This window comes from Pyxicephalus adspersus, chromosome 9, assembly GCF_032062135.1.
Source record: "Pyxicephalus adspersus chromosome 9, UCB_Pads_2.0, whole genome shotgun sequence".
NCBI lineage: Eukaryota > Metazoa > Chordata > Amphibia > Anura > Pyxicephalidae > Pyxicephalus > Pyxicephalus adspersus.
In genome coordinates, this window is record NC_092866.1 from 40,985,583 (window position 1) to 41,006,988 (window position 21,406).

The 21,406-nt window shown below is 39.0% G+C and overlaps 1 protein-coding gene across 3 annotated transcripts in view; it reads left to right on the top strand.

Annotated features, from left to right (window-relative positions):
* CHID1 (chitinase domain containing 1) overlaps nucleotides 1-21,406 on the top strand; it is a 339,220-nt gene that overhangs the window by 155,373 nt on the left and 162,441 nt on the right. For all 3 annotated transcript variants that reach the window (XM_072421678.1, XM_072421680.1, XM_072421679.1), the window contains exon 9: nucleotides 3,907-4,008. In XM_072421678.1, coding sequence (XP_072277779.1) covers nucleotides 3,907-4,008 — 102 coding nt within the window. The remainder of the gene's footprint in view (nucleotides 1-3,906; nucleotides 4,009-21,406) is intronic.

The following is a 21,406-nucleotide window of genomic DNA, read 5'->3' on the forward strand; positions in this document are numbered from 1 at the left end:
TAATTGTAGCAGTAAAAAGGTACCTCCTCAGCTGCTCCCTTCTCATGTCAACTATTCTAGTAACTGTGCATTTGTAGAAATTGCCACAATTTTGTCCCAGCTTACCTTTAGGCTTTGCAACAGAGCTGTATTCATTAAAATTCCCAGGCCCTTGCATGTTTCCTTCTCTCCTTAGCTAATCATTGACCATTTACAGAATAAAAAAATGCTTTGTAATTGACCAAGGAGAGAAGGTGCATCAGTGAATAGGAGCTGCAGCTTTAGTTTCACGGCACTGCAGCTCAGCTGTTCTGTTTCCTGGAACTATTGTGGGTGTTTGAACAAACGCGATGATACATTGGGAAGAACATTCAAGGAGGTAACTTTAAAGGACAAGTCCTGGTATTTAATATAACATTATTTTTAATATAACAACATGAGCAAATTTTAGTGTTCTAATAAGGAAAGCTGCACCCCATTTGAAGACAAGCCTTTAAATGCAGATAGTTGGGGGGGTCAGTTGTGGTCAAGAAATACACCTCAAGCAAGGTGGCGTCAGTAGTTAGGGTAGGCAGCAGACAAGGAAGCATTGGTAACTTGGCAACAGGTTGGGCAGGCAGTAGTCAAGGTGGCATTGATAGTCAAACAGAAGGTCAGCGCAGGCAGCAGATAGGCAGGGTCATTAATCAGGTAGAAGGCCAAGACAAAGTACTGGGTAGGCAGACTTTGGGGAGAATCCCAAATACTAAGGAGATGGTACAAAATCTCAGCAGCAGCCACCAATAGTGCTGAGTCTAAAATAGCTTCTGCCCTTTAAAGGAGCTCCTCCTCCCTGGGCTATGTCAGTGTGCACAACCACACACAGAAATGCAAGACCAGGAAGTGCGGCTGCATGCTCTGTCAGGAAGGAGAGTAAGCGCTGAGCCTGACAGCTTGGTGAGGCAGACAAGTGGGGTATGGCATGAAATGGTTCCACAGAAAGTATTGTAGAAACCTACAGGTAGTCAGACACACATAATTTTGCTTGCATATTGATTTAAAACATCTTGAAAACCAGTGAGCTAAGCTGGAAATACCATTTCTGGGATTTTCTATGGCAGATTGCCTCAAGGCTGCCATATTCAATTTTTGGACAGGTTCACCAGGTTTAGTAAATTACATTGAAATATCTTTCTAATTAGCTTCAAAGGATATAGATACTGTACATGTAATTAGTGCCAAATTTGTTTATAAACCCAGATATCAGCTTGTAAAGGTATCTGTGCCAATATTACAAAGCTGTACTAAGCTTGTGCAGAAAGAAAGAGCCATAGGTGGGCCCCAGCAGGTCTTCATACTACAGGCTGCCTTCAGGATGTGGGTGAATACAAGACCACTTACTGTGCACAAGGAGAAAAAACAGTATTGACAGGTCTACATTACAGGAAGCTCTAGTATATAGGCATATTTTCACGTTGATTACTTAAAAAAATACAAAAAAAACCCCACAGAGATGTATAAGTAAATACACAATGAATCTTATGTTTTGACATGATTTGTTTTCCTAGAGTTTGAAATTATAAAATGGCTAGTGCAAAAATGATAAACATATAATATAGTTCGTCACAATAGTAGAGATTTCTTTAAATAAATGACCTTCCCTATTCAAAATCAAGCATCACATGTTCTTTGCTGCAGTCAGATCTGTTACAGGAGTGACATTACCGACGTACACATTATTGATAGGAAAACGTATTGCAAAGCTCCCTGGGAAATGTATGCCAAGAAGGCTTTCACTCTGATGATTTGCTCATTTCTCCTGCTAAGCAAACACAAAAGCTGCTGTTGATGTCATGTATACAATTTATACATGTGGCCATGCATGAAAGCATGTTCTGTTTACCAGAATATAAGTATAAAACTCCCCTGAGGAAGCCACTTAGGTAAAGCGGGTTGGGGAAAAAAGAGACCCTAACTCTTCAATACAAAGACTGCCAAATACATATGATCAGGTCTGATACAAATATACCCATACTCAAGCACCACAATAAATATTTATGTCTAGCACAAAAAGTATACCACCCCCAATATTGCATGATTTGAATGCATTGAAAAGGGCAGTCCATAACGTGCATCTTTGGTATTTGTGTCTGTATATCTATATATATACCCGTCTTCTTTTTATTTTTGGTCATCTATATCCCAGGGGTTGGTTCATCCTATGTTGACACTGTTTGAACCATACACTGACCTTTTAACTTATATATGGGTATACCTGTCAATTTAGGTATTCAGGGATCATACATAAGCGCTGCTAGATAGTCTGCAGAGTTAAAAAAAACATTGTCCGAAATAACCATCTTTGTTAGCTCTGTCCTGCAATGCAGACAGATCTGTAACATTAGGTAGAAGACGGTGGACGCTCCCAGAATGGTTGAACGCTTTGGCCACTACCAGAAAATGTGCAGAAGTGTGCCTCTGGCTGTTTTGCACCACCAGCATTTATCTGATGTCCCTTAAAACTTGGAGTGTAGGAGTTAGGGGACCCTATACCATCTTGTAAGGATTTTATAGCCTATGTCCTGGTATGTGGAGCAAATTGAAGTCGTGTGTGCAATAAAAATTTGTTTGTCAACCTGGGTGGGAGAGAAGGTGACATCTGGGCCCATTTAAAATCGGTGTTGGCGATGAAGAGTTCTGAGTAAAGCTGGGTGACCATGACAAACTGGACTTTGATCCACAAATATCTTTTCAAACTCCGGAAGAGGTCTATGGAAGGTATCCAGACTTGGGAGTGAATGCTGGAAATAGTGCAATTGGCATATTCTCCAGAACCCTGATGTGTTGTAGGTACCGTCAGTACTCATCTCTGATAGGGAGGGCCAGGTCTGTCCTTGGAGGAAAAAGCTAACATCTCTTGCCCCCTGTTCAGCAGGTTATCAATACCAGGTGGAAACTTTTGGTTACCAATTATGGGATAAGGCGATACCCATGACCCCTGGCGATTCCTTTAAATCTATACATTTCTCAAAAACATTCATGTGCACAAAACGGTTTCTCAAAATTGTTTTGACTGGTATCTGCCTGTTAGTGATGCTACCCATCTTCACTAAATATTTTGGTGCCTACATTCTTGCAATTCTGCTTGTATTTGTTGAATATTAATGTAAGAGTCAATGCACTGAATCTTGAAAAATGTTTTCCTTTAGACAACCAGCCTTGGTTGTTTTTGGCATCTCTGTTTTTACTCCTTTGGTTTTAAAGGAAAGCTTCTTTATTATAATGTACCATACAATAATATGGTGATTGTATATTGTGGATCTTCACTGTAGGCATATAAAGTAGAATATGTGCCCATTCTTTGACATTTTCACTGCTGGTGTTTTACCCAATATTGTGACAACTGAACATAAAGAAATAGAGTGGTGTTGGCGTAATTGCTATCATTCTCATTACTGTTCTTTTAAATAATCTGTTTTTTTTTTTTTATTACAAACATTAACCTCTACAGAAACGATTTTGGACCCTTTGTGCTTTCAAACTTAGATAAATCAATGTATCCAATCAGTCCTATTACTAAGTGGTGCTGGTTGACACCTCTGAGAGAAAATATTTATTTTGTACCACATGTACTGTAATTCCTACAAATTATGGGTGTATGTACTTGCTTTTCATGGTATATTTTTAGAGGTAATATATGCATTCCTACTTTAATTGAAACATTTTTAGTTATGTAGAAAGTTTGACATCTTACTGATGATTTGGCAAGTAGGCAAACCTAAGTCTCTAAGAAGGTTGTAGTATATTTAGCAAATGGACACCCACACAAAACATTGTACAGTTTTAGGTGGACTGACCACTTAGTTCATTAACAATACCTTGGTTGTCTATAGTTTTATTACATTTTACCAACTTTAACTGGTTATTTCATGTCTTTTTCTCTTTAAGCACGGACCAGTTGGGAATGTTTGGGAAAAAGGAGTTTGATCTGTTGGCTCCATATGTGGACAGCTTCAGCCTAATGACCTATGACTATTCCAATCCACACAGGTAAGGTCTGCATATCAGCAGATGCTTAAGGGTAGCTTTATCTCTAGTCTTCTTCTGTCTCTGGTAAATATATTATATAAATGAACTATAAAACCAAACTCAGCAAACCTACAATTGTACAATCCTCAAACAAAAAGAAGCAAAAAAAGAGCATCCAAGTGAACAACTCGTAAAACATTCTGTCTTCAATGAACTGTGTCTAAAAAGTTATCTTGAGTTGAAAGACCCCACTAAGCTTAGGGGTACGGCAGGAATAACGTTATGAATAAAAAGTCCATCAACTATGCAAATATAAACAGGTAGACAATTCAAATCCTTATTTTAACATTTCTTCTATAATTCTACAGGTTATAGAAGGGTCACAAAGCCAGGTCTTACAGTCATTAAGGGTACACAGAGGGAGAAGACAAAAAGGTAAAGATGTAAGAAATAGAGACATGCAAAAAATAACCAAATAGGAAGAGGAGAGTAGAAACAAGGGTAACATCAAATTAGTGTAACGAGTGTAAAGTGAAGTGTATAGGATTGACACCATAATATCTCTAATAGAAAAACTATGTACAGGTAAAGTACTCATTCCATATGGACCACATTTCTTGATGTTTCTCAAGATGTAATACATCCATCAATTTAATATCTCGTATTATGTAAATCTAGTTTGTAAGGAGGGGATTTCCCTTGCAAAGTATTCAAACGACGCACTGTCATCAAAACATGCCTTACTAGATTAAATTGTAGCTTAGGTATATTTAGGATTGGAAGCCCCAAAAGGTAGGTCAAAGGGTTTCCCCGGTTCTGCATGGAAACCAGCTAAGAAAGAAGCCTATCCACCACTCCTCAGGTATAGGTGGGCAAGACCAATGGATATGAAGTGCCAACTGTCTGTCCACAGCGCCAAAAAAGGTTGCTCACTGTTGGATAAATAGTGTGTAATTTATCTATGTGAAATACCAATGTGTCATTTATATCTTATGTTATTATCTTATATATTTTTGCGATATATAGTACACCAAGAACTCCTGAGTGTATGATCCCATAATATCTTCCAGATCTCTGTAGGAATAGGTCTACCAAAAGCCATTTCCTACTTAAACATATATTGATAATGAGGAGGATGATCAGCACCTCACCCACCCAAAATCCAGTAAATATCAGATATTTGGCCTCCTGTATATGCTGCTTCAAATGGGAGTGGAAAACTACAAATCTCCTGTTATTGCTTGTGAGCGCATCTCAGATCATCTAAAGATGGCTAAAGAAACAATTGGTTAGTAATTCAAATGTCTTGTAGCTCACTAAAAGAAAGCAATTTATAATTTGCCTAAAGCAAAAGACCTGTTTAAACTGCAATTATTAAGCCATAAAGCCCCTCAAACTGTCTAGAAGTTGGGGGTTAGACACAAATAAAGTAGGAAGGGATTTAGGGTAGTCAATTAAATATTGACTTTACAAGTTTTCCAGATATGTTTAGTGAATAGCATGGGAGTTAATTGTAGATTATATGGGATAGAGCCTCATAACATATAATTAGGGTGGATGGGTCGTCTGTTAAATGGTTTGAAAGAATCTAGCTGACATAGATTAGTAGCATAGTAATATATGATGAAGTCTGGAACACTCCAGCCTCCATTCTGTTCCTGAAAGTGTTTAGGTATGTAACGTGGGATAGAAAGTAAGTTTTAAACAGATACAAAAATTTAGACAAAATGGCAATTTTAATAGGGGCAATGCATCCAAACAGTGAGAGGGACAACAATTTCAATTTATGGAGCAGTTGATGTATTTCTCAAAACATCTTGAGATAATTGTGTTGATATAATGTTTGGTAAGCAAAAGATAGTTACACCCCAAGTATTTGAGTCATCCTACCAATTATATGGGAAGTGTAACTGGAACATGTGTAAATTACCTGAGGGTAAAATAATAGGCAGTGCTTTTGTTTTACTAGGGTTGATTTTGTATCCGGACCTTAGTTGTCTAGGACCGAGAGTTGACATGGTAAAACGATATGAGGGTTAGAGAGGTGATTAATCATCCACATAGAGCGATATAGTGTATGTTGCCTCCTTTATTCGAATCCCAGAAATATCCGGTTGTTTCCTGATAAGTATGGCTAATGGTTCAGTCCAAATCCTAAAGAATAAGAGAGGGGGGGGGGAGCCCTAGTGGGTTCCATTTTTGATTGCCATCACTGGAGACATAGCATGGGAAAATTTCACCTTTTCTGTGGGAAGCAAATAAAAGCTGACCTTGTATGCCAATCCCACAATTTTTCAGCATAAAAGGCCAGCTAAGCCTACCAAAGTCTTTTTCAGTGTCTAAACTAATGAGTGAATCTTGATCAATTTTATTAACCACATCAATAATATTGATAGACTTCCTGGTATTATCCACAGTTTGACATCCCAAAAAAATACCCACATAGTCTTTGGAAAAAATAGAGGGTAGGAAGGGGCCTAAGTGTGTGGCCAAGATCCTGGTGCAGAGTTTCAGTTGGAACGATAGGCACCTATATACAAATAAAGCTGGTCCCCATGGCTTGTTGGCCATCATGTACCTTAGAATACAGATCAATTCAATAGTCTCAAAAATATCAGGAATCTGCTCAGGGTCATATCTCATAGTGCCTTGTGTGTCTCATACTGCCCCTAGGGTGATTGCTGCAGCTTCATCCGAGTCAAGAGTCAATAGAGAATTGCTTTATTGTCCTTGTCATCAAACTTCTGATGGGTATTCTCTACTTTGTTAAGGTCCATCTTTTTCACTAAGCCCTGGTGGAGATTGGAGACATTTGCCTGCTCTAAACTTTCCAACTCTTTCAACTGTGTTGTAAATTAAGTTATTTATATATTTTTTTTAAATAATTATTATTGAGAAATATCTAGGTTCATACAAAATGTCATACACAATGACATATCCACAATGACATATCCAACAGCAAATTAAGTGCAAACAACATAGCATTTTAATAGAAACTTGAATAAGAATGGGACCCAGGCATTTTCTTTTTCTAAACAATAGACAGGTATAAAAGAGAAGTGGGGGAAGGGGGGTGATCGAGTTTACGATCGGCTACTCAAACCTACTCACACTCAGTACAATATCAGACACAAATATATAATTTAGCTCAAAGATGTGTTTGGTGAATCAGATTGGGAGGGTTGTAACATCCTAGAGTATTCCACTAAGGTAGAGAACTGAATCAGTAGAGATCATATCTTCCATATGATAAAAATCCGCTACCCTTCTTAGCCAGTGTTCTACAGTTGGGGGGAGCTACTTTTCCAGCAGGCTGGGATGCATGTCTTAGCTGCATTTAGAAGGTGTCTCAGCAGGGAGCGCTTTTACATCTTCTGTGAGAAATCTGAGACATGGAGAAGCACTAGGGCAGGTTTGTTCCTGATATCAACATCCGTGAGTTTACGAATAACCTCTGCCACTGAGGTCCAGTAAGATTGCATATTGGGGCAGTCCCAAAAAATATGTAATCGCGTACCCTGCGTAGCACCACACCTCCAGCAAGTGATTTCTGTCTGTGGGAGGAGCCTGTCAAGTTTCACAGCTGTCCTATACCATCAGGTAGCCAATTTGTAATTGGTCTCTTGATATCAATTGCAGATTGATGCCTTATGGCAAAAATAAAGCATCACTTCTTTCTGTTCATCAGAAAAATACATGTTCAATTCATCTTCCCATTTAGCTACGAATGGATATGTGGCTTTTTTCTGGGAGGTGAAGAGTTTGGAGACTACTTTTAAAGTCTCATTAATGAATGAGTGTCTGATTATAGTGGCTTTAGCTGCGGCTGGTGCCCAGACTAATGAGTCAGTCGGCGTAACTGAACATGTATCTTCCAGTCCGACCCAAAGCTTGGAGCCATCGTTTGTACACCAATCCAACATTATGGACTTTGTGGTATAATATGGGGTCTGGAAATGCCAGTTCGCCTCTAGTTTTAGGGCGTCTCAGTACCGTCCTTTTGAGTCTTGGGGACCCTGTAATATAGGGTCTATAAGTTTTCCTTATATCATGTACAAATGGAGCTCTTATTAGCATCCATTAGTGAAGATATAATCTATTCGCGTATGGGTGCAGTGAGGAGGTGAATAAAAAGAAAACTGCTTACCAGTGGGGTGATGAATCCGCCAGTTATCATAAAACTGCTGTTTGCGAGCCAACCGTCTAAAAGCTTTAGAATGCTGCATTAACCTGGTATTAAGCGGTAATCCGGAGTGTGACTCGGGGTGGCTTTTACATGCAAAAAGCGGTAATCCTTAGTCACACTCGGGGTAACTTTAGAAGCCCCCTTACCTTTGCCCTGAGCTCCAGCGGCGATGGATGGTCCCGCTGTGATGCCGGGGTGCCGGTCCAATTGGGGGCGTGGCCGGGTGGGAAATTTACTGAGTAATGTGCTTTTAAAAACCACCCGGGTCCCAGCCACGCCGCTGCTCGCATCAGCAGTGAGATGCGAAGCACAATGCAGGACAAACAAATCCTGCATTGTGCTTTGCATCTCTCTGGAGATGCAGAGCAGCAGCTCCAGCGTCGGGGTGAGGCGGGCGGGACATCCCCACTCGCATCACCCGGGAGGATGTGTCATCTTCCGGGTGATGCAAGTGGTGATGTATTGGGGGGGAAATTTAAAAGCAGATTACAATGTGATCTGCTTTTAAATGCTTTTTACAGTACAAAAACACCACACAACATGAAATAAAAATAAAAGTACATTTTTTATTTTATATTTTATTTTACGATTACATTGTTGTCTATTATTTCATTATTTTTTTAAATTATTTATAATTATGTATTATATTATAATTTATGATTATAATATAATAAATGAAATTTTCATATCCTAAGAATTACAGGCCCACAATATAAACAAAAATTTCTATGCAAAAAAAATAGGTTCACTTTTTGCATAAAAAAACTGACAGAATTAAAACACTAGGGGGTTTATTGCGAGTGGGGGTTGGCATCATGGAGAGTAAGCCTATCCTTTGCCGGGGAGAACAATAAATTAAAGTCTCTGCTAAGTACTAAAAAGGTATGGTCCTCCAAGTATGATAGTGTTTTAGAGAGGAATTGAGTTTGGCCCATGTTTGGGGCATATAGGTTACATGATGGGTATACCCTTTAGGGTTCCATGTAAAATCAGGAATCTGCCTTCTGGATCTACAATCAACCCTTTTTTACTAGGTGAATTAGCCATGTACACCTGAGAGTAAAGTTGAGGCAGTTAGTTAAAGTTAAAGGATCCTGAACTGTCACAATGTTTTTCTGCAGGAAGACGACCTCGGTTGAAAGACACTTGAATTCTCTAAAGGCCAGCTTCTGCTTCCTGTTGGTGTTCAGACCCTTAACGTTAAACGACAATATTTTAGCAGCCATAGTAGATATGGAGGAGTCTAAAGGCAACAGTTTTCCCCTTCGGCAAGACAGGACAATCAGTTGTGGGTGGTCTAAGAGTAGCATTAGCCCAGGTATAGTGAAGCAATATGTCACACTTCTAAAGGAAACCAGGATACAAGATTGGAGCAGGTGTGGTCAAAAGGGGAGGGAACGAAAAAAAGAATCAAACAAAAAAGGTAACCAGTGAATGTTAAGTCGCAGGTCGGCAACCAGGGGAGTTCTGACACCCGCGGATCCCTGACCCCCCATATGTAGAGTCTGGGAACAAAACCATCTGGTGGGTGAACATACCCTCCTGGAGGGGCAAAAGGCCCAGAGGGCCACAACAGAGGGGCAATTAAGCCAGAAGCAAGTCATCATTATCTCAACGGTCAGCGCTGACCACTTGAGGCGTCATAGCATCCGGGAAAGCCCACAACCACGCCCAGCGCAAACTGAGCGCAGCAGTAGGCCCCGCAGGGCAGCTAGATAAACCTGGAACATAGCAATATATCTAAGTTACCATCTAGAATAGCAGCTGTTTAGTGAAAGCAAGAGAAACAGCAGTAGGGTAAGTGTAAAACAGTACGCAGTCAGAATCACGTTTCATCAGTAGGGTAAGTGTAAAACAGCAAACAATAGCCATCAAGGATAGCAGTCATGTAGTAACATTCTGAGAAACAGTAGTGGGGTAGATATAAAACAATGCACAGCCTAGATATCAGTTGTTCAGTAATAGCCGGGAGGAAGCATTAAGGCAAATGTAAAGCAGTGCACCATCAAAATCTCTTTTAAAGTTTAAAGCAGTAAAGTCTTCCCACAAAAAATGGCCATCCAGGATCACATTCATTTTTAACACTTTGCTCCTCCCGAACCAAGTGAAGGCCACTTGTTTCCACTTCTGAAGGTCCTTCTGAATTTGGTTGAGTAGAGGCAAAAAATTAAGTTCTACAACATGCACCAATTTCGCAGGAATTTGGGTGCCTAAATAAGAAATGGATGTGGTGGCCCATTTAAATGGAAAAAAAGGGATCAACGCTTCTCTAGTAGACTGGGAAAGGGTAACACTTAGTGCCTCTGACTTTTGCAAGTTTATTTTGTAATTGGAAAGCTCAGCAAACTGTTGTAGTTCCCGCAGAAGGTTTGGTAGAGAGGTAACTGGGGAGGTGACATAAAACAGTATATAATCTGCGTAGGCAGCTACTTTATGTTCATTCGGGCCGACCTGCACTCCTCTGCGTTACAACGAATTAGCTTTAAAAAGGTTCCAAAGATAAAACAATCAGCTGGAGGGACAGGGGACAGCCCTGCCTTGTCCATTGGTGATGACAAAAGGCCTTGAAAGCTCGCCAATAACTTTCACCCTAGCACTGGGTGATGAATACAGAGCGCCGATCCAAGTAAAGAAACGAGGTGGAAGGCCTAAATGGATCAGGGTGGTGCGTATAAACGTCCAATCCACCCTGTCAAATGCACTCTCCGCATCCGTGGAGAGAAGCATTAGTGGGGACTTATGGCCGTGTGCATGTTCAATAATGTTTAGAGTGCGTACAGTATTGTCCCTGGCCTCACACAAAGGGAGGAAGCCACTTTGATCGGGATGGATGAGGCCGCTCAGTACAGGGGCCAGCCTATGGGCCAGAATACCGGTGAACAACCTAAAATTACTGTTAAGCAGAGATATTGGCCTGTAGCTAACACGAAGTTGGGAGTCTTTTTCTGGCTTCAGTGTTACTGAGATGTGAGCCGCCAGTGCATCACCTGGAAGGTCATTGCCCTGAGTTAGCACATTAAGTGCTATAACTAATTGTGGACAAGGAATGGAATAAAATTTCTTATAGTAGGCCAATGTAAGGCGGTCAGGACCAGGCGCCTTTCCTGTTGCTGCACAGTGGATTGCAGACTGTAGTTTAAGTAGTGTGATTGACTTGTTTGATTGATTGTCTAAACTCCCAGTGATTTCAGGTGAGAGTGTCGGAAAGTCAGGCACTGAGATTTTCCTGGATTTTGCTCAACTTACCCAGGGGAGCTGAATCGGTTTGGCTTGCCCGTAAATTGTATAGCTAACTGTAGTATTCATTAAAAGCTTGTGCCAATTCGCTAGTAACATGTGCTATTGAACCCCTGGTTGTTTTAAGACCGGGAATGAACATAGCTGCTCTTTTGGACTTAAGCGCCCTTGCCAATGTTCTGCCTCAATGGTTGGCGTGTTCATAATAGAACCGCTTGCATTTGAACAGCTGTGATTTAGCTTTCTCACTGTAGAGGGAGGTAATTTGGGTATGTAAGGAATGTAGTTGAGCCTCTAGATCAGCTGCGGGAAGTCTTTCGTGCAGGATCTCTAGTCCCCTGATAAAACACTTACGTGCTTCCCAAATGTGAAGCGGGTTTTCCGTGGATCCTTTCTTTACAGGCTAAAACGGAGCTGAGCTCCTGTTTGATTTTCTCTGGGAGTCCCGGGGTCTCAAGCAATGTTTTATTGAGTCTCCAGGAACTAGTTCTAGAGGTCTGGCAAGCCATTGAAACCACTATAGTGACCGATGCATGGTCGGAAAAGGTAATGGAACTGATACCTGAATCAAGTATTTGTGGGATGGCACTGTGGGACACCAGGAAAAAGTCTAGCCTGAAAAAAGTGCTGTGTACTGGTGAATAAAATATGCCAGATGTCAACCAATTGATTGTCATGTAGTAGGGTTTTCAGCCTCTTATGATAGGAGAAGGGCAAATGTGAGCCCCCTCTAGATACATCTAGAGATGGGTTGAGTGTTAGATTGAAATCACCAGCTAATATGGTAGTACCTTTAGCAATCTCAGACACAAGAGTTAAAACATGTTCAAGCAAGGACAACTGGTCAGTGTCGGGGAGGTTAATATTTACAAAACTGAACATCTGCTCACCCACTTTGCCTTGCACTATGAGGAAGCGACCCTCAGGGTCAGTTTTCAGCAAAGAACGAGACCAGGGTAACAAACCACCAATGAGGATACTAACACCTCTGAATTTGGAGTCTGGCGATGTTCTATGGTAACTGAATTGAAATTGTTTGTTATGTACAGAGGGGACTTTATAATGTTATCCCTCTTAAAGTGGGAAGATTCATTAACCTCCCTGGCAGTCTGATTATGTCAGTATTTTTTAAGTCAAAAACGGTACATTGTACATTGCATGGAAATTTGTTGTTTATTATTGCAGGCCTGAAATTGTTAGGAATAACTCCCGGGTATGATAAAGATTGAAATACAAATTATACATTATAATATAATATTAAATAATTATAAATAACAATGATAAAAAATAATAAAAAAAATACAATAACAATAAATTTAATGTAATCAATTATTCAAATAAAAAAACACTGAAACCTGCCCAAACAAGGGTGAAATTGTATTGTTAAATTAGTATTAAATATTTAATATTTTTTTTAATAAATATTAATTATTATTATTTTTATCACTTTATTACTGTGATCAATGTGTTAAAAGCAGATTACAATGTAATCTGCTTTTTAATTTCTCGCCAGGCCACGCCTCCCCAGCGTACTGACGCTGTAGGTTGCCGCTGGATCGTGGGGAGCAGGTAAGGTCTTTACAATGCTACCCTGAGTGTGGGTCGGGGTTACTGCTTTTGGTACATTAAATAACCCAAAGCCACACTCGGGAATACTGCCAGGGGGGTTAATACAGTGACCACGAAATACAGCCTTATGGGCCTCCCATTAGTAGGTATACCCCTGTAGTAATATAGACACCTATAAGAATGCAATCATAAATATCTTATAGCTACCTGCTAAGATGGTAATGGGTACCTCAGGAGCCTGCTTCCTTCAGAAGAGAGCTCCATAAGAGCTTACCTCAGAAGAGAGACCATCAGGAGAAGAGACCTCCATTCTCTCAGTTCCCATTTTTATACAGTTAATTCCCATTAGGTTTTATTGGGCTCTTGGATTGGTTACTGGTTGTGATCTGTAAGATGATTATTGGTTGACGCCCCCCCCCCCCATGCTATAGATTGGTTATTTCAAACTTCAGGAATTTACTAGACCTCCTAGCTAATTTGATATGGGAGGTTGAAGGCGAAGCCAGGCGGGGTCATCTAATAGATTTCACCAAAAGGTCCGGATGGGCCATCACCCCAACCCAGCTATTCATCCATCTCCTGCTTGATTGGTTTATTACCCCTTAAAGGCCCTATTGGTAATCCTCTATTATGGGAACTGTATCAGTTTCCTGTCATCTGTTTGCCTATTGTCCCTTGTGGCTGGACAAAGAGAAACCAATCACAAACATTCCCACCCATATACACCCATATACACATACATTATATATACATATATATCTATCCACATATATCTATAAATATCTATAATCAATCTTGGGGTGCAACAGTCTCCCGCTTGTGGCTATCGAAGCATTAGCCATAACTAGGACAACAATTTTTTATTCCATAAATTGCTCCCATTTCTTCAGTTATTAGCATATACAATAATATTTTCATTGAAAAGTTAATCCATCACATGTTTGTCACAACATATAATCACATCAAGATTCCTTCTCTCAACTTGGACAATATAAGAATTATTTTTGTTCCCACCAGATGTGGCCTCAAACATTAGGTTGGCACTCATATTAAGCTTTTGATATGCTCAAGATAGAAAGGCAAATTATGCAGTCCCCTGCAGTTTTGTGTTCTCCTAAACAGTCCATAATTTTCTTAATTGTGGTAAAAAAGTTCAAAATTATAGATTTATAATATTTGTGCCCTAACAGTCCGCCAATAAAGTCCATGTTAGGCCTGGTCACTTTATTTGACGTATTTCTTGATTGCAGACACTCACAGCTGTAAGTTGGTAGGCCTCGGAATCCGGCTTTCTCCTAAGGGATACTTGGGGCACATGCATTAAAATCAGCCCATGTCACTTCAAGGAGAAGCATTTGTCAGGCCTATTGGGCATTTGAAAATGTCAATAATAATAATATGTCAATAATACTTTGAGTGATCAGGATCTTGTGAATGATAAAATATGCTAAGACATAATACTGAGACCTGTCGCATTGATTATACTATATTATCTCTATATATATATATATTTATCTATATATATATATATATATATATCACCAAATACACTACCTGTAGCCATCACCACATCATCAGACTACACACATTTCCTCAGTCTGCCCAGTATATCTGCTAATCCATTTGCATGCCTTCTGCTGTGCAGTGCTGTGCACGTGACCGAGTCTTCCCTTTTATATGCTGTACCAGCAATACCAACAGTGTACAATTGGAGGCTTCTCCTTAAAACACACCTAAAATTAAAATGGAATAAAATATTAATATTAAAATTAATCTTAATTGTTAATTAAAACTAGTATTTATAAAATACCAACATATTATGCAGTGCTGTACATAAAATAGACCAAAGCAAGGTACTGTGTGTTTTAGTGTCCTCTAGATTAGCTAAATTGTTTTACCTTTCCAGGTCATATCGAGATTCCATAGTTAGTCTGTGTTTTCCTAAAATACAAAACTTTCAAATTCATTATTAACATTTTACTTTCTGTGTGAGGTTGCCAACAGCTTGGTCACTTCCTCCTGAGCCTCTACAATTCATAGTTTCCATGTTCTTTCTTTTAATAGCTCTGAACTCTTCTAAGAAACTATTAAGTTGAGTTTTCAGCTGGTCATTCTCAGCCTGTAAAGAGTTGTTTGTGCCTTTGTATTTTTGAGAGAGACCCATGGCTTGAGTTTATGAGGATGAGTTCCCCAACGTGGTGAATACACCTCAGTATCACGTCTGTGTGTTTTATATTGATGTTGGTTTATCCTGGTTTCAGTACAAAGGAACAAACAAAATCTGGCAATATGGCCAAATAGTCCACAAGCATCGCGTCTTATCTTGTGAAAGACATTAAAACATTTCTTTACCACTGATACAGGTTTAGGCTGGGGCCCTGGAATATCAGGAGCCCTTGATGACTGTACAGTACAAAGGAATGGTTTTATTAGAGTTCTGACCTTATCTACAAACACTGGATGAGGCCCCTGTCCTAATATACAAACAAGGCACACCAGTTTCATTTGCATGTGGGAGTTGAACACCTCTCTCCTTGCCTGAAGATATAGAAGGACTTTCAATTTTTTTAGCAAGCTGATTCTTTTCCGGAGGCAATCTTTTGTTCTCTTTCAATTTGCTGGTTACTCTTGTCAACGGCATCAGCATTACTAGTAAGTCCTTGTCATTACTAGTAAGTACTTGTCAACGGCATCTGCACAAGCTAGTGCTGTGTTTTTACCCTGACCCGATTGGTTAGTTAGTTATGGCTGTCCTTTTTTTAAGGATGGAAATTGTTTGTATCAGCTGTGCCTCTCTCTGCTTGCACTTAGTATGGTCCATGGGTTTGCCTTTTTTTATTTCTGCCACTTGGCACCTTGGCAACTTTCTAGGCACTAGTAAGGTGACCACAATCAGTCTCAGATTTCTCTAATAACTGCTTGTATTTAATTAATTCACCTTGTGCAGATCTATAATAATAATGCCAGATAAAGTTATGCCACTCTAGGCTAAAACTGCCAACACAAGTTTTACCACAACAATAGACTGTGACTGGAATGTACACCTTTACAAGAACAAAGACCTGATAGAACAAAGGGTCCTGCTCACCATAAACAGTCAATGCACAGACAACAGTCTGATAAGAATAATTGTCAGCTTTACAGTAAATAGTTAACAATGGAGGGTGATATCAAGGATCACACTTCAACAGGGAACAAAAGGCTAAAACTTCAATTATTCCCTAAACGGAGTAATAAAAATTTAACCACCACTGACAATAAAACAAAAATTTTAAAATGCAATGGCTACCTGAACTTTCCACAAATTTTATCAATTTAGGATCCTTTTGTCCAAAATAAAAACCAAAGTCTCACTATATGTACTTTTGTCCAGACACTTTCTGCCTTAACAAAGGGCTGATTAAACAATGAGCCCTCACTTTAGTTAGTCTATGCACAGATCATAGCCTAAAAGCAACAATTCTCACTCTCACAGTAATTATTACTGAGAAGAACAATGGTAAGTTTGTTGGTAAAAAATTACAATGGAGGGTGATATCTAGAATCACACTTCCACAGGGAACAAAAGGCTAAAGGTGCGTACACACTTCCAATTTTTATCGTTCAAAACGAACGGCGAACGATCGATTGGGCAAAAAATCGTTCGTAAAAAAGTAACCAACGACGCCGACGAACGAGGAAAGTCGTTGGAAACGAACGACCGGACCGGCGGATCGGATTGGACGACGATCGTCGAACATCGTTCGTGTGTACGGTCGTTCGTTGATCGTCCATGTTCAGAGCATGCGTGATGAACGAACGTCCGTTCACTTTCCTGTCGTGCACATAGTTCCTCTATCGCTCAAACGATCGTATCTATTGTGTCTACAATATCTACGAACGATCGTGTCGTTATCTCTATGTGCAGGATCGGTGCTATACGATCGTTCGTAGATATCGTGCAGGATCGTTCGTCGTTCGTTTTCCAACGATAATAATTGGAAGTGTGTACGTAGCTTAAAGCTTTAATTATTCCGCCTCACCAGAGCAATAAACTTGACCACTGCTGTGAAGACCAAAGCAATACTAAGATGCACCAACTATGGATTTCTTTGAAACAGAAAAGCAAACAAAATCTCAGTCCCAGTTAACAATAAAGCTACATACACACTTCCAATTATTATCGTTGGAAAACGAACGATGAACGTTCATGCACGATATATATGAACGATCGTATAGCACCGATCCTGCACATAGAGTTAACGACACGATCGTTCATAGATATTGTACACACAATAGAAACGATCGTTTGAGCGATAGAGGAACTATGTGCACGACAGGAAAGTGAACGGACGTTCGTTCATTACGCATGCTTTGACCATGGACGATCAACGAACGACCGTACACACGAACGATGTTCAACGATCGTCGCCCAATCCGATCCGTCGGTCCGGTCGTTCGTTTCCAGCGATTTTCCTCGTTCGTCGGCGTCGTTGGTTACTTTTTTACCAACGATTTTTTGCCCAATCGATCGTTCGTCATTCGATTGGAACGATAAAAATTGGAAGTGTGTACGCACCTTAAGTCTTAGTATTGTACTGATATAAGACTCTTGTGAAAGATGAACTCAACTATTATTATCACCCAAATATTTGGAGAAAAACACTGCCTACTGTATACAAAGAAAATTAACACCCACTAAACTTGTGTTTCATTGAAAACAGCACACACAATAGTCCGGCTTCTCTTATTCAGCCAATTTCTTGTAAAAGTGCTTTGAAATACCTTCAGGAGGGGTTCTTAAACAACATCCTTTTCCTTCGAAACAACTTTACCAGTTGCTACTGAGAATATATCTCCATTAATGATTCCAATATATACCAGTTTATTAGAAGTACATAATATACTTTACGTAATTACGTAAGTACGTAATATACTTTTATTTTGAGATTTCTATACATACATATGTGAAGTATTGCAAATACTCAAGCATGCAATAATATATGTCCCCTTACCAATACCCACGCAGCATAAAATATCAAAGACAATATCACTGTGGTTTCAACTTGTCTGAATGGCTGACTCAAACTCTATTCACTTAACTCTAAAACAAATATAAAAGCTGTTTAAATGAACCCACTAATTTGCGTATTATGAATATTATCTGCATAAATATGGATAATATATCACACTATCAATGCACATATGTATTCAATAAATGAAGGTTCATGCACAAATAATAGCTAGTCATTCAAAAACATATAATAGCTGGTCATTAATTTTAGTTAAGAAACAAGTTTAAACATGAAATGCACAGTAATATTGGTTGATATAGAGATAGGAACTTCAATCCACAAAAATATACTGTAAATTAAAATAGGTTGTTATTAGGTAAACCCCTGTAGTAATATAGACACCTATAGGAATGCAATCCTGAATATCCTATAGCTACCTGCTAAGATGTTAATGGGTACCCCAGGAGCCTGTTTCCTTCAGAAGAGAGCTCCATATAAGCTTATCTAAGAAGAGAGACCATCAGGAGAATAGTAGAGACCTCTATTCTCTCAGCATTTTTTACAGTTAATTCCCATTAGGTATCATTGAGGCTGTTGGATTTGGTTACTTGGTGTGATCTGTAAGATGAATATTGGTTGGCGCACCCCCCCTAGCTATAGATTTGTTATTTCAAACGTCAGGAATTTACTAGACCTCCCAGCTAGTTTGATATAGGAGGTTGGAGGCAAAGCTAGATGGGGTCATCTAATGTAGGTTTCACCAAAAGGTCTGGATGGGCCATCACCCCAACCCACCTGTCCAGCTATTCATCCATCTCCTGCTGACTCAGGCTTGATTGGTTTATTACCCCCTACTGGTAGTCCTCTATCATGGGAACTGTATCAGTTTCCTGTCATCTGTTTGATGGTCTGTTTTTCTATTGTCCCTTGTGTAAATTGGCTGGACAAAGAGAAACCAATCACAAACATTCCCACGCATATACACCCATATACACATACTGTACATATTATATACATGTATATCTATCCACATATATCTATAAATATCTACAAAACAATCTTGGAATGCAACAATGTGATACCGCAAAATGCAATGTATTAATAATTTCTCAAGTTTTAAGATATAGCAAGACAGTTTAAACGCAAACATTTGGTCTAGTATATTTTTTATAAATATTCTAAAAAAACTTAATGATATTTTGTTTGCTCTTGTGATGTGCATTTTATTGTTACTTAAGTGCACATCCCATGGCTTGTGCACTACATTTGTCAACCTAAAACTAAGATTTTTTTTTTTGGGGTAGCACAATTTGATTTAAACGATAAACCTACCATTTTGAAGGTCTCCATATATTTTTTATTGTGAAACAATCACAATATCGCAATCAATAATCCCATAAACAACAAAAACAGAAATTATGCATAAGTATTTATCCCCGAAAAGTCAGTAGTTTGTAGAGCTAGTTGAACTGTTCGAGGCAAAACTGCTTTACCTTCTTCACAAACAGCAGGTTGCATTAGTGTACAACAATCTTTATTTAAGTCATACCACAGATTCTCAATTGAATCAGGGTCTAGACTTTGAGTGGTTTGTGTGTCAAATCTCTAGTAAACAGGTTTTCCTCGACAATTGCCCCGTATTTATTACCATCCATCTTTCCTTCAATCCTGAACCTACCAACGAAAAACACAGCATGATGCCACCATCAGCATTGTTCATCATGGGAATGTTTTGGTGAGTGTCTTTCTCTTGTCAAGTTTGAAGTGGTGCCATATTTTTTCTACTTGATTATAAAAAAAAGTTAATATGCTCAGAGGGCTTTTCAGAGTGAACACTGATGAATATTGCCCCACATAATTTTCTCAGACTTGCTTAGAGTATTCCTGATCTTCAGGTTATTAGATTAGTAGTGGTCCAGGGCCTTTCAGTACCTGTCTATTTACTGTATGTATACAGACATCATGTGACAGATCATGATCATCATCAACACTTAACTGCACAAATGTGGACTCTAACTTATTATATAATTTCTGAAGTTAATTGGTTGGACTGGATTTTATATAGAGCATTTATATCAAAGGGAATAAATACATATGCAGGTATATGCAGTTTTGACAATTAGGATTATATTGTTAAGTCAATGACATAAAATGCAAATTCAAATCCATTTTAATTCAAGGCTGTTGTGACAAAACAGGGCAAACACAAAAGGGGGATGAATACTTTTGGATGCAATTTATCATTTATTTATTCTTGTCAGTCTTTCCACTATCCAATCATTGGCTGGCTGAGGGCAGAAACAAGACGTAACTGCATTACTTACAGTATAAAACATCAGGTCTTCAGGCTGCCTGTGTGTGTGTGTGTGTATATATATATATATATATATATATATATATATATATATATATATATACAGTAGCCTCTCTTTTTTCCACTTCACTATCTATCTAACTATCTAATATTTTTTAAACTATCTGGCCTATTTAAAACAAACACTCTCCTAGGGGGCTCAAGGTGCCATTGCAGGCGGGCATCTGCTGCGGTTGAGACCTTGCTGCCTGGTTGTCACTTCTCTGGCTCCACTTCTTCTTTGTCGGATGTTCACGGGTGCAGCGTGCGGAGTGCTGGCCTGTGTGTTGAGGTGAGTATTGTACTGTATTAATAGAACTCCGGACTATCTGGCCTTTTTGTTATCTGGCCTGCCCTTCTGCTACATTAGGTCAGATAGTTCAGAATCTACTGTATATTGTCTGTGTGTATACAAATATATGTGTATATATTTATTTGGAGGGAAAACATTTTGGCTAGTATAACAGCTCATTTGTATGTGTGTTCACCCATGTATGTCGCTGTTTGCTGCGGTCACAAACACGCAAGTAAATATATAAATAACTAAGGATTGTGTGTTATTTTGCAGTAAGTGATAATATTTAGATTTTTCATCTGCCAAACCTACAGATGACAAACTATATTTTGTAAATATGATGTTTACAGATCTACTGTGATAGTTGCAGAAGACTACTGTCAAAATAACACATTAGCCCTCATCACTTCTGCCTCATATATGTGATTGAGCCCTAGTTCCTTCATGGCTACTGGTATCACTTTTGTGATGTTACCCTCATCCAAAAGTATTCCATAGCTCTTACGTTTTAATGTTTTTATTAGGTTTACATTTTTTTCTACAGTTTGTTACAATCAGCCACAAAAAAATTGGTCCTTCTTTAAATTGTCCCCAAAGCCCTCATATGCAGTTGCAGTATAATTATTGTTAAAAAAAGATTTTTAATCTATTAGGATTAAGTCTGCTTCACTAACTATTTCACTTAACTGTTTGAAGTGCATTACTTCTAGAATACTGGTTTGTTCAGACCTGAATGGGTTATAGAAGCTCATAGTAAGTTCATTTTGTCATGTAACTGTACTGTG